The 13,786-nt window shown below is 39.8% G+C and overlaps 1 protein-coding gene across 1 annotated transcript in view; it reads left to right on the top strand.

The window, feature by feature from the left end:
• The window catches only part of plxna2 (plexin A2), a 155,255-nt gene that overhangs the window by 129,566 nt on the left and 11,903 nt on the right, over positions 1–13,786 (top strand). Inside the window, exons 17-21 of the mRNA XM_008414720.2 lie at positions 5,533–5,772; positions 6,875–7,018; positions 7,503–7,737; positions 9,929–10,071; positions 12,450–12,718. Of these exons, the coding sequence (XP_008412942.1) occupies positions 5,533–5,772; positions 6,875–7,018; positions 7,503–7,737; positions 9,929–10,071; positions 12,450–12,718 (1,031 nt within the window). The remainder of the gene's footprint in view (positions 1–5,532; positions 5,773–6,874; positions 7,019–7,502; positions 7,738–9,928; positions 10,072–12,449; positions 12,719–13,786) is intronic.

Raw genomic sequence — 13,786 nt, 5'->3', positions numbered from 1 at the left:
ATTAAGCTTTTATATCTTACTGAGATAATTAAGTACAAAAACACTTAAAATAAGAAAAATATTCTAACATAAATCCCTCTTGGTGAGAAAAATTATCTTGTCAGAAAGAAAACAAGAAAAATCTCCTTAATTTAAGATATTTAATCTTACTAAGATTTCAGTTTTTGCAGTGTAGGGGCAGTCTTTCATAAATGCGTACATATTACTTTAAGCGGTCCAGTTTGAGAAGCAAAGTGAAAGGCAAAATCTGGTTTGGACACATTTCATGTGCATATTACAGACTCTTAAAGGTGGTTTCAATCCAGACTCATTGTGCTATTAAATAGCCACCAAATGTTACCTGCCTTCCTTAATCTCCTAATACTCTTCCCTTCTGAGAAACTTGGCTTCTCTTGACACCTCCATCACTCTAAATTGCCTAACTTCCACCTACTTTCTGCTTCTTATGTCCTCCTCTCACTGAAACAAATTAAAATAGATGGCTTTTAATGTGATTTAAATTAGGCTTAGATAGGCTTCCCAGCATCTAAGTGACACTGGATGAAAACAATCAAACGTAAATGGCTGAAATTCAGCACTTTCATTGCTTTGAAAAGGCAATACGCTTCAGGAAAATAATTAACAACAAGCTTTTTGTGTATAACTAAATCGGCACATAGACGTTAAAAAAATAGATTAGAGTTGAAAACAGTTATTCTCAGTAAAACCTGAGCATTAAAAAAAAATCCAGAGTAGGAAAAACCAAGTGCAGGCACATCGTAACAATACAATATTAAATATTAGCATCCAGATGACCTTTGACACTTCCATTTTTCTGCTCACAGCTCCACCAGCTCTTCCTTTCAGTTTATCTCTCTGCTACACTGGTCAGAGACCTTTGCCTGATTGAGTGGGCTGTAGCAACACTGTAGATCATTGTAATGCATTCAGCCCGAGGGGTTGAAGTGGTGCTGCCTTAAAACTGCCTCGCTGTGTCCAACAGTAGAGGAAGAAGACGGATGAGGCAGCCATTCCCAATTATTTTCCTCTTACTGCTGACCTCAATTCACCTTATCAATTCTCCTCATCACTTTATCAACCACATATAGTCTCCAACACCACAGACTGGCTTAAAGGAAGAGGTGTAGCAGTGTAAAAACTGTTTTGGTTTCATTACAAATATAAATTCATTGCGATTTGATGAAGAATCGCAATGATCCTTCATCACGTTGCTTTTGTTGAGCAAGTTAGTCTTGTAAAAACTTTAGCAAAAGCAGAGGAAAGCAGAGTTGCACCAAAGAGAATTTTGTAAGCAATAACAATTTTTGTAAACTTTGGTTTGGTTCTGATTCCTTAAGACCTATAAGAGCATATAAGAGCAGTATTTAAAATATTTTTGAGCCTTTTTGCCATAAGTGGTCATTAATTGTTAATGTTAGGAGCAGAGGCGATGTCACGCTGCTTGAATGTCAGAGAACTGGTGTAATAATAATAAGCTTCACATATTAAACGAGCTTTAGCATTATGCATTATGATTAGCACAGTTAGCATAGCTAGCTTTCCTATAACATCAATTTCTGTTTGTATCCACTGGATAATTAAGATCCTTAACACTGAGATTTTCTTTGATTTCTTGGTTACATATGCTTTAATAAATGGTAAATAATGAAATAAATATTAGTTATAATAAACAAACTAACAAATACAAACAAAACAATAAATAAAAATGTAATTTGTTTTAGAAAAATTCTAAATTGTAAAGCTAATTATAAGCTTAACTCTAGCATGTTTCTTGACGGATGGTTTAAATGGTTTTTAAAATCTTTCCTCATCCTTGGATTTTATTTTAAATATCTGACTGATTGTGAAAATAGACAAGTTTGAGTCTTCTTCTCATACTTTATATTCTTCTGTGTGGTGCATTCACTGATTGAGAAAAGATCTGATTTTTTAGTTTCTAACCAGACAATCACAAATCAAGCTGAGATCAGCATATTTGGATCAGCAGCCTACTGCAGATCCAAATAGGAGACTATTCATGAAATGTTATTATTGCTTGTTAGTGTTCATGTGTCTTGAAATCCATCTCTTCATTGCCTCATCCAGAGAGGAATCGCAGTGTCCCATTTTCTTTATCCAGTCCCACAGCGCCAAACACAAGCGTGTCTATTTTCATCACTCGTCCCTTTGGGTTTCCACTCTTAACAGCAAGGAATTCTAAAAACCATCCTACATGATGATGGCTGCAGTTTTTGACTCCTGTCAGGAATCAGTGAAGGGAAAGGATTTCAGAAAAACTGGAAAGCGCACAAGGACAGTACAGGAATAAAAACAACAAAAAAAAAGCACAGTATCCATCTCCGGCAGAGCAGATGGTAGTCGGAGCTTTAGTTGACTTGCAAATGTCCTGCTGTTCCAATGCTACAGTCACGAGGATCCTGCCGGAGCATCTGGGCTTGTCTATACAACATGTCACTATGCCAACAGCGAGAATGAGGCTCATGTCGAGCTGAACCCGAGGACTTTCAGCCGTTAAACCTCCACTGTCTCTTTACTCATCAACATAAGACACTCTTTGACTGACTCATACGCCCTGTTTGAGTGTCCTACAACATAAAGTCGTCACACCATATGTTAAAAAAAAAACTTCAACAACTTGGATAACCTTATGAAAATCACGACACAGCTTTTCTAATGATAAAGTCCACTATAAGAATTACAATTACAAAGCAAACTGCTAGAACAGTTTGCTTTGTTCTAGCAGTGAACTGCAAAAAAAGACATAAATGTCTGTTTTTGTTGCTGTGGAACAATGTGGTACAGATTACATTAATTGCTTCTGGTTCACTGCAAAGTAGAGTCCATGCATTCAAAAGCTAGTGTAAAATTTTCATTAACTTTCATCTCCTCTCATAACTTTTCAGTTGTTAATGTGATTTCACACAACCCAAAAAACTTGCTGAAAGTGTGTCAGGAGACCTATCTGGCTCCGCAATCTATTTTTAAAATGGCTTATCTTTCTCGCTCTCGTCATGCGCTGCTGCCACTACTCCGGCATGTAAAAGTGGGAAACGGAAATAGAAAAATGCCAAGTCCAGGGAAAGTAATTTCCAAGCAGCGAGAGGTTGTTGTTGCAGTTACACTCTGCTGGAGCTGTAATAATATGATGTAGGTTGATAAAACAGTTTAAATGTCACAAATTGTGTGCAGCAATAGTGTTCAGTTGTTTAATAATGTAGTTCAATAGTAGAAAATATTCACAGATAATTGAGCAAAAACAAGACATCTCTTGCTTACTACTACTTTTATCCATGCACAGCAGTGGGAATGTAATTTACTTTTAACGTTTGCAAGCAATGCAAGAGATTAATTGATATGATATAAAGACACTTAAAGAGCCCTAATTAGCAGGCATTGGCTGGAATAAAGTTCCAGCCAATACCATACCAAACACAATACCATAAATATTACAGTATTTATACAAAAATGTAAAATATCTATATGATTCAGTTCCTTACGTTTCAGTTACTGGTGAAAATTAGACAAGTTTGCTCTTTGTTTATAATGTTCATGGTCACAATTTCTAGGTGCAGCCAAGATGTTTAGAGGATCTGTTTCGGTGCATAAGCATTGGGTCTGCTTTTTGCCGATAACGAGGCTTTTTGCAGATAACGAGGCTGTTTTGCCTTCATTAGAGTTGTCCATTGTGAAGATGGACCTGAGCCAAAAGGCAAAGCTCTGGATTTGCAGGTCAATGTATGTTTCTACCCTCATCTGTAGTCACAAGTTCTGAGTAGTGACAGAAAAATCGATATTGCAGATTCACACAACCAAAATGAGGTTCCTCCACAGGGTGTCCGGACTGGACCTTACTCAGATGTTTCTGAGCTAACCTGTGGATGTCTTGGGATTCCCGCTGAGGAACTGACCCAAACAAAAGCAAAATGAAGCTAACAGAATATTTTGAATACAAATAATGTTATGAAAATTAGCTGCTTTAATTTATATATTCAAGACAGCCATATTGGATTTTTATGTTTGGTGAGAAACCCACAACATTCACTTGAGATTCTGACTTCCAGCTTCAACCAATTAAGCAAAGCCACTGGATTGCCATGTTGCTTTTTTTGGTCTTTTTTATGATATAACAACTGGCCTAAAGCACAAAATAACAAACAAACAAACAAAAACATCACAGTTTTGAATTCGGTTTACAATGCTTATTGTGCTGAATATTTTTTCCTCTTGCCAATATGTTTTTTACAATTAGTAGGGCTGTCTACTCAGAAAGCCAGCCAGCATCAAGCTGTCTTATATCTAGCCAACTGTAGGTTTACAACAGCACAGCAATGTTTTCTCAGTTTCCACCTGGTGACTTATGTGTTTCACAACCAGAAACATTTTCAAACCGAAAGCCAAAGTTGTCCTTTTATATGCAAGATAAGTGTGTATTCTTTTTCAACCAGCTGCACTCAGTGATTGGAGACAGGAAGCTGGTTATTCTGGCTCTTTCTGCTGCATCCCATTTAATGTAGGAAATGCATGACTGGAAATTTTTGTTTAGTTTTGAAAGTAAAACCTTTCTATACCTTGATGCCATCCACTCGCCCTATTAATTGCTTATCGAAGTGATCGTTAGTTGCAATCGAAGTGCACTGATCTCAGAAGATGAGGATACTTGAAAACTCTTGTCTCCAAAAGGGGAGTTTGTAAAGATGCAAGTTCCTTCCTCCAATTGAGCTCCTGCAGCTCACCTTACCTCATGCTGGCAAAATCCAATCGGTGTACCTTACATAGATGAGTTTGCATCGATCTCCCTCGCTTTCTCCACAGCAGCAGACAACAGGTAGGAGGCGGGGTAGCTGCTGCCGTTCGCTATCTTTGATGATATTTAGCTCTAATTAAGTTTTTTCCCCAGAGAGAGAGCTGGAAGGGAGCGAAAGGAGATAAAAAAGAAAACTCTGCAAGCAGAGTGCTGTGCTGCAATCAATCCTGTCTCCTCTTTCCCTCTGCTGCTGAGCCAGGGAGGATGGATGGAAGGCGGCTCTCACATCTGGGCAAACTGGAGAGAAGTAATAAAAGAGCCATAGCTCAAGCTCTACCTGAGGAGACAGAGGAGCGGTGCCTCCATCCTTTGTGGATGTTGTCCTCAAGTGTTTTACAGTGAGGCAATAGCAGCAATTTATTTCTAGTTTTATAGAGGCTTCCTCCACAATAAATATGGATTTAATGGCAGCAAGTAAATCCCTTTTCCTGAAAAGAATTGAGATTTTATGTGTCAATTATTAGGCTGGTTAGCTCCCTGTGGAGTCCATGCTGGCAACAAAGTGTGTTACTTAAGAACTCAGCTTAGGTTATTAGAAATAGATGAGTTGAGAAAGGATGAGGCTTAGTATTTTATTGCTGAGCCAGAAAAGAGAATCTGGTTATTGCAGATGTTTAAATCACACCTTGATTTCAGAGTCTCTTGGCTGTTTTGTTGCATAATGTGTATGGTGCATGGCAAAAAGTGAAAGATGCTCCTTCTCTGCTTCATACCCTTTCCCTGTACAGGTGTGCAAAGTGCTGAACAGCACCGCTATGAGCTGCTTTGCTCCCTCCCTCATGGCAGAGTATCTCCCAGGTTTGGACGCAGTGAAACACGCGGATGAGTTTGGCTTCATCTTCAACAACGTCCAGGCGCTGCTGGTCTACAACAACACCAACCTTGTATACTACCCAAACCCTTTCTTTGAATCCCTCAGCACCTCAGGTATCCTGGAGCAAAAGCCTGGTTCACCAATCATCCTCAAGGTAAAGAAGAAGGAAAAAACGTTTTCATGCTATAAAACTTCAATAAGAAGATTTCAGAGCTTAATTGTGTTCAGCCCTCTTACCTCTGACACCCATTAATAAAATTCAATGCAACAGTCTTCAGAAAGCTTCAAAGAGAACATTAGCAAACTAAATAACATGATGAACAGTGAACACACCAGACTGGTGACAGATAAAGTTCTGCTAAAATGCAAATCAGGGTTAGTTTATAAATTAAGAGTCCCAAGCTTTGAACATGTTCATCCAAAAAATGGAAAGAATATTAGATCAATGCAAACCTACCAAAACATGGCCAGACATCTGAGCGGACAGGCGGGAGGGAATTTATCAGAGAAGCTACCATGGTAACTCTTGAGAAGCTGCAGAGATCTAGAGCTTATTAGAAGATTCAAAAACAACACAACAAAATCCAATGACCGCACCCTGTTAGGTCTGAGTTGATTGAAAAATGGGTGTTGTCATATAATTTGCAATCTTGGGAGAAAATCTGTTGGAGACTGTAGAAATGTGAGACTGTGAAAGATGTTCACCTTCCAGCAGGAACCCTAAACACACAACAAAAGCTACAAGAGAATGCTGTGCACCAAGGCATGTAGTCAAAGTTCAGACCTAAAACCAATTGAAAAATTGCAGAAAAACTGCAGCCTCTCTTAAATTTTAGCTCCTTTGCGGAGGAAAATGTTCAAAGATGGGCTAATGCCTGTAAGCAGAAGACAGTTGTAAGTCATTTCTCTTTGTTCAAAACGTTACTTGTCTTTATTTTTAACTTCACTCGATTGTGGCATCAGCTAATTTCCATAATAATTTTGTTACTTCTTGGTAACAGAATGTATCAGGTAATATAATTCAGTCATTTGTCTCAATCATCTGCTGTTGCTACACTGTGAAACATCTAACAATGTCAGATCTAAAAACCATACTTCGCACCAGCTGGGTCCAAACCAGTGGAATGTAATTAGATGGCAGATTGGCTTTTTTGGGCTCATATAAAATCTGGGATTTTTTATTATTTTTTTCTTTGTCTGGGTTTTTTTTAATGTGTCTGAGTTTATTCTCTCTTTCTCTCCCTGTATGCCTACAGGGCAGAAACCTGATTCCCCCAGCGTCTGGAGGGGCGAAGCTTAACTACACCGTACTGATAGGCGAGACTCCCTGCTCTGTCACCGTGTCTGAGAGCCAACTGCTGTGTGAGCCTCCCAACCTCACAGGCCAATACAAAGTTGTGGTCAGTATTCCTTTGTTTCCTTCTCTTTACTTCTCGTTTGACTTTCTGCGTTTGTATCTTTCTTTGACCCTCACTTTCTATGTATCCCTGTATTTGTATTTTTTTCCTCACACCCTGGCCTTTGCTCTCTATTATTTGTGTTCTCATCATTGCTCATTCAGCTGAGGGAATGGGGTCAAAAGGGAGGGCAGCTCTGGCTGTCAAAAAGTTCCGACTAAAACCGCAGCAATTATTATTACTTGCCTGCTCAGTTATTGAGTGCATGGCCCACGCTAATTCCCTCTCAACAGCAGCACACAGGTAGCCGTGTGTTTACACTCGGCATCAGTGTAAGCCAACAATATTCACTTTGGCTTTAGAATAATTAGGGTTCTACATTGAGATCCCAATGTGATGCAAGGCAATTAAAAAAAAATCTAATATCATTGAGACACAAGAAAAACAATTAATGTTGTAGTTTTTAATCATGTACAATTATTTACAGGTTCAAGTTGGAGGCCTCCACGTGTCTCCAGGAGCGGTGCACATCATGTCCGACAGCCTCCTGACCCTCCCCGCCATCGTTAGCATCGCAGCAGGTGGCGGTCTCCTCCTCATCATCGTCATCCTCGTACTCATCGCCTACAAGCGGAAGTCGCGGGAGAACGATCTCACCCTGAAGCGCCTGCAGATGCAGATGGACAACCTGGAGTCCCGCGTCGCTTTGGAATGCAAAGAAGGTTGATGTCAGAGCCGCACAGCCTGAACGCAGTCAGAGTTCATGCCTGATTTTAAAATGAGAATGCTCATGGACCTTTTGGGCCTCCGTAATATAATTATACACCATCATTTAACCGCCCGTTCCATAACATATGCAAGTGAGGGGTTGTGAGGAGCAAGTTTCCATAGAGTAATCACATAAGCATAAATGTGTGTTCGAGAGTAATGTACAGTAAGTAATTTACTGCCGGTTTGTGTTCATAAATTAATGCTGTTAAATTATCTCCAAATCTAGGTCAGTGAGTCATCCTGGTTGTTTATTTCAACAGATTTAGTTAGTTGCCACTGTATGCGACCCGTCACGCATTAAATTAGATGTTGGCATTCAGAATATTAGATTCTGAAAAGTGTCTACAGGCCTCAACTCAAACTGGCTCAAAAGTATTTATTATCCAGATCAGGGGTTCCCAGACTTTTCCATGTCATGTCCCCACAAACAACATTAGCTTCTAGGCAGGGAATACTTTTCCAAACCCACAATGCTACAAAAGCTATGAAACATCAACATTTAGAATGTTTTTATCTCACTATTCAATAATTACTGCACTCATTAACGTAATGCTGCTTCATACCTTTTGATTTTAGTTGTCTATGACTTCTTAGGGTTTTTTGGCTGCTGGTTGTTTTTTCTTTTTTCAGACTTGTCCATTTTATGCTTGCTATGCTACCCATACATAATCACATCTTAATTATTTAAACTTTTGTTTTCTATGAATAATTGAAAAACACATATAATAAGAAAAAATTATTGGATTGAGTTTTTTGATTTTATTTTATTTTTTCCTTCACCCCCTCTTGGCCTATCAGGGGCCTCCAGCCCCCACTTTGAAAAACTCTGGTCTAGTCCAAGTAACCCCAACATGATTCCAAAAAGAACTAGACTATTCTCTTTTTTTAAATTGTAGTGTCAAGATATTCAGTATTGTGAAGGCTAGATATAAAATGTCATTTTTTTCATAAAATTTTTGTGCAATCTTCTTAGCCACACAATGTTGACATCTGACTTTTAGAAATAAAACTGAGCCTTACTCAAAAAAGAACATCCGATGATCTTCCAACGGCTGTGAAATTGATTGTAAGTGTCTCTATTGTTAGGCGTTTAATTCTGTCAAACACTCCTCAGTCCCTTGTGTTTCAGGATAAATAAAGGTCCCAGTGGTTAATTTGAACTCTGACTCTTTGCATGCAGAGTACTCCTAATCACCTCAGCCTGACCTCCAGTTATCACTGTTAACAAGCACAAAACAATCAGTAATGGAAAGGTCAGAATATCCACTCGTTAAAATGGCAAAATTAGCTCAATGTCTTGCACTTTTCAGAGGATTTGATCAGCTAGAGAAAGCCTTGTTAGCTATCCCCTCCAGCCGCCGCCTGACCAGCTCCCCCAGTGTTATTAAGCTGTGAAAAAAAATGTGAGCAATTGTCAAATGACAGACAGGCGGCTAGACACAGAGTAGGCAAACAGAGAGAATCACACAGGCAGCCTTGGGAAAGGAGAAGATTAATGTTTTAACCATTAGCAGCGACCAGGAGAGTCCTGCCTCGCAGGCCGGATTTAGATAGGTGCCCAGGTTCCCCTGCAAGTCCCTGCAAGTCGCAGGGGTACTGTGAGGCCAGGAGACCAGGACTAAGATGGTATAGCTGGGTTTAGAGAAGGGTGTTAGGGGACCGCTGCTGTTAATGTGATAGGCTACAGGCAGGGAGGCTCCCCAAGGGCAGCCCAGACGAGCAGCAGGGCCCTGGGCCTCAACCAGACTGAGTCAGGATGGAGCCAATTAACTGGCACTCACCTGCAGCCTCACACTGAGACGACACAATCTTTTGGGGCCTTTGCTTTAGCCAATTTACTGGCTGGGAGATAAAAATGAGCTGGGAAAATAGACGCAAGTTTGTGTGTGTGTGTGTGTTTGTGAAAGAAAGAGTGTGTAGTTTTTTAAAGAGAGAGATGTGAAAAGCTGAGATCCTCTGACGTGAGGATGATCTTGAGCTTTCTGTCATCTTCATCATGCGGGCAGTAAGCGCCATAAAGATAAGAAGGATTCTCTTATTTGGTCCTTGAGGATTAAGGAGCAGTTTTATTTCAGAGATGCATTTCTCACGTATTTCCTCAAACTGGTCTGTTTTTCAGTTGTTTTTTTTTCTCTCTACCAGCCTTTGCAGAGTTGCAGACAGACATCAATGAGCTTACCAGTGACCTCGACAGGGCCGGTATCCCCCATCTGGACTACAGAACATATGCCATGCGAGTCCTCTTCCCCGGCATCGAGGATCATCCTGTCCTGAGAGAACTGGAGGTAACAAACTGCAGAGCTTGAACAAAAAAAATAGGAAGAAAGATAACTGAGACACAAAGGCAGCTAATGCATTAAAACTTGTCAAAGGAGGGTTAGAGTAAGGTTAAAAGAAACAAGGAGAGCTGAGCAGTGCGTCTCATGTCACCATCCCTGCTGTAGCGTAGCCTCCATAACCACAGAATTGCTCAGTGGGAGAAAAGGATACCAGTCTGCCAGTTATGCTTCCTACTCTGTGGTCTGACACGCATGCTTAGTCAGTCATGCTGGCCAGACTACACACACACCCACCCACACACACACACACGCACACACACACACATATACCTCACATGAAGGCTCCCTCATGGAAAACAGGGTCCCAGCACATTGCTATTTCATCCACCAGTGGCTGCAGTATGAGGGGTAATGAAGTGAATAATTCCCACTCCTCAAGTAGGAGTGTGGACTCTTCCACTGAGATAAAAACTGTCCGTTTAAGACTTTTTGCTCCTTTTTGCGGGGGGTGGCAGGGCTGGGAAATGACTTTGGTTCTCCAGATATTTGCAGCATTTAATTTTGTGGGATGCACCGTGTTCAGATAAGGAGATCTATAATCGCTACCAATATCTTATTTGAAGATCAACATTTGTACTGTGGTTTAAGTCGGGCTTAGTTAACACTTTTTTTTTAAACCAGTAGATGGCTATGTAAAAAATACAATAAAGAATTACTACCCCATCTCATTCAGTGCCAATATAAAATATATACAGTACTATTGAATCCTGGTCAGTTATATAACATAATCATTTAGTCAGATGTACATACAAGGAGAAAGTCCAATTGCTGAATTTACGCTTTTTCTGCTCAAATACATGGAAGGAAGTTCAGGACCAGGCAGTGATGAACTTTGCCTCACTGCTACTGGTGGCACTGTGAAAATGGGGAAAGTGAGGCAAACAGTACCATGCCACACTGATAGGGGGCAGTGCTGAACCCCATTTGCACAACGGGCAACAGATGTGATTCTTCTATGCGTTGAAAAGACTGAAAACAATCGGAAAACTACAAAAAAATGCAGTTGGAATCGAACCATTCCAGGGCAGCCCTCCTCCTTGGTGATTATCTCTGTTAATGCAGCCAAATTTTTAAACATCACGGCAAACAAGAGTGAATTTTACAACTGAGCTAGAGGGTTATTTGTGGAGGAGGATAGGTCACATGCTCATATGCAGGCTGGTGAGACCATTTTCAGTTTTAATGAAAACAAAATTCAAGATCAACCAACAAAAACCAAACAAAAACACATGTAATAAGATAATAATTTTGATCTTTTAATGACTATTCTTTTGTGTGTTTTTGCCATCAAATTATTGAACAGTTTGTTATTGAGTAAAGGATAATTAAAAGCTTTTAAAATGAGTAATGTGGCAGTTTACCCAATCCAATCCAACTTTATTTATAAAGCACTTTAAAACAACCACAGCTGATACAAAGTGCTATACAGTAAAACACAACATAACAAAAAAAAAAAAAATGTTTAGGTCAAAACTCGAACATAAACGTTTGTTTAGGTTTAATATATTTTAACATTTGACTCCAGAGGAGTCAGGAACCTCACCACACGTCACTGGAATGTGTCAGCACTGAAACTGGAAGAACAGGCAGAAAGAACCACTCACCCAGATGTATTTTCTACTGGAATGAAACACAGACATGCAGTAACTCAGATAAATGCAAAATTCAAGAAAGAAAAAAAGCTACACAGAGGGCCAGGAGTACTTTCTACTGAAAAGAAAAACTAGGAGTACACACTTTTAAAAGCAGAAATAGCTCCATCAAAAGTTTTCCTTCACTCCCATCAGGGCCTAAAATCCTGTGTTTAAAACTTACTGATCTTTTTAAATCGGCTTTTGTTTAATTTTGCTTTGTGTATTTTTTATTCTGTTTGTTGAAACACTTTGAAAAATGCTATATAAATAAAGTTTTGCTTACTTACTTATTCATTTACTATAATCATACATTTGAAAATGTATGTTCTTGTAATAAGCCAGACCTTTCCATCCGAAGAACTCAAATAATTTATGCAAACTTGGAAAAAAATGTACTTTTCATTGTTAGATTTATTTCGTGAAATCATGACATATGACTGAAAAAAATGCCTTAGTCAAGACACAATGCTTTTTTTTATTGGGGCTGTGGTCAATAATTGAGCCTCTTAAAAATATGAGCGATCATTTTGATGCCCTTGGAAAAATGTTTTTTTTATTAGACAAGGTCACAATAAACTATGAAGAGCACCGTAGTTGGGAAGAAATTGCTCTATTATCAGTCATAACCAAGGAATAACGTTGGGTTCTCATTAACCTCTGCATGTGTTGTTTCTCCTTCTTCGTCTTCAGGTGTCGGGCAACGGCCAGCAGAATGTGGAAAAGGCCCTGAAGCTGTTTGGTCAGCTCATCAACAACAAAGTGTTCCTGCTCACCTTCATACGAACGCTTGAGATGCAGCGCTCTTTCTCCATGAGGGACCGCGGCAACGTGGCCTCGCTCATCATGACGGCCCTGCAGGGGCGACTGGAGTACGCCACTGATGTTCTCAAACACCTGCTGTCGGACCTGATCGACCGCAACCTGGAGAGCAAGAACCATCCCAAACTGCTGCTGCGCAGGTAACGCGCATCGATTTGCTTCGTCTAAAAGGCTTGATTAAGTTGTTTATCTATTGCACTTTATTAGGCAGGTTTATAGAAAGCATTACGTCGAAAGTGAACAAAGAAAAGCTATTCTATTCATTTCTGTTTTCATTCCGACTTTAAAGCAGTTCAAGGAGGTAACACAATCAAAGAAGATCAGGAACAAAACATAAATAAAAGCCTCTTTGTTATCATATTCCTATCATAATTAGGAAGAGCTTTAATCCTTTGTAATGCTGTTTGTGTTATATAACCGTTTCTGAAGTTTAATTTAGAGAAAATCGAACACACACAGGCTTATTGTGGATCCTGCCTCCTGTGTGGTTAGTTGTGCAGACACCAAACGTAGAGTCCTCATTTAAAACCATGGGAAAAAGTGTGGAGCCAGCAGGAGGATGTTGATCCATATTGACAGACAGATGAGGATTCATTTAGAGCTGCATGTTCCTTACCCTTTTTCCTTAATGCATTCTGATTTTCCCGAGGAGAGACATTTCGCAGAAAAGGGCTTGTAATAAGAGCTATTGTACATCTTCAGTTTGCCGAGATAAATGACATGTAATATTCACATCAGAGGAAACATCTGAATTCTCTACAATCTCTCTGTTTCTGTCTCTCCCACTGCTCGCTCTTAATGCCAGTCTCACTTATGCTTCAGGCTCGGTCTCCTTATGAAACATTCAGATCTAGTTCAACTTAACTTTTTTCGCTCTCTCTCTCTCTCCTTCTCTCTTTTCGTGGATCCAGCATACATTGTGCTGCTCGGGAGCTGGGGGATGATGTATTAAAATTTTAAACACCTACCGAGTCCTTTCCTCGGTGTCCTCAGCTGCTTTTGTTGGCTGTGTAGACGGGAATGGATGGACAAACAGCCGCCAGCTCAAAAGATACGCGTCAAACACATAGAAACCTGAAAAGTCCAACTGCTTGGTCTGATTTTGATTATGTTTACATGACTAACAGGCAGAGACAGTGACAGCAGGCAGATGCTATTGTTTAGACAGCATGTTCATTGTAATGTTCCTTTATTGCCTGTATTTGAGA

Source organism: Poecilia reticulata, linkage group LG7, assembly GCF_000633615.1.
Source record: "Poecilia reticulata strain Guanapo linkage group LG7, Guppy_female_1.0+MT, whole genome shotgun sequence".
Classification (NCBI taxonomy): domain Eukaryota; kingdom Metazoa; phylum Chordata; class Actinopteri; order Cyprinodontiformes; family Poeciliidae; genus Poecilia; species Poecilia reticulata.
The sequence above is the reverse complement of the archived record's forward strand: the minus strand, read 5'-3'. Positions and strand labels throughout refer to the sequence as shown.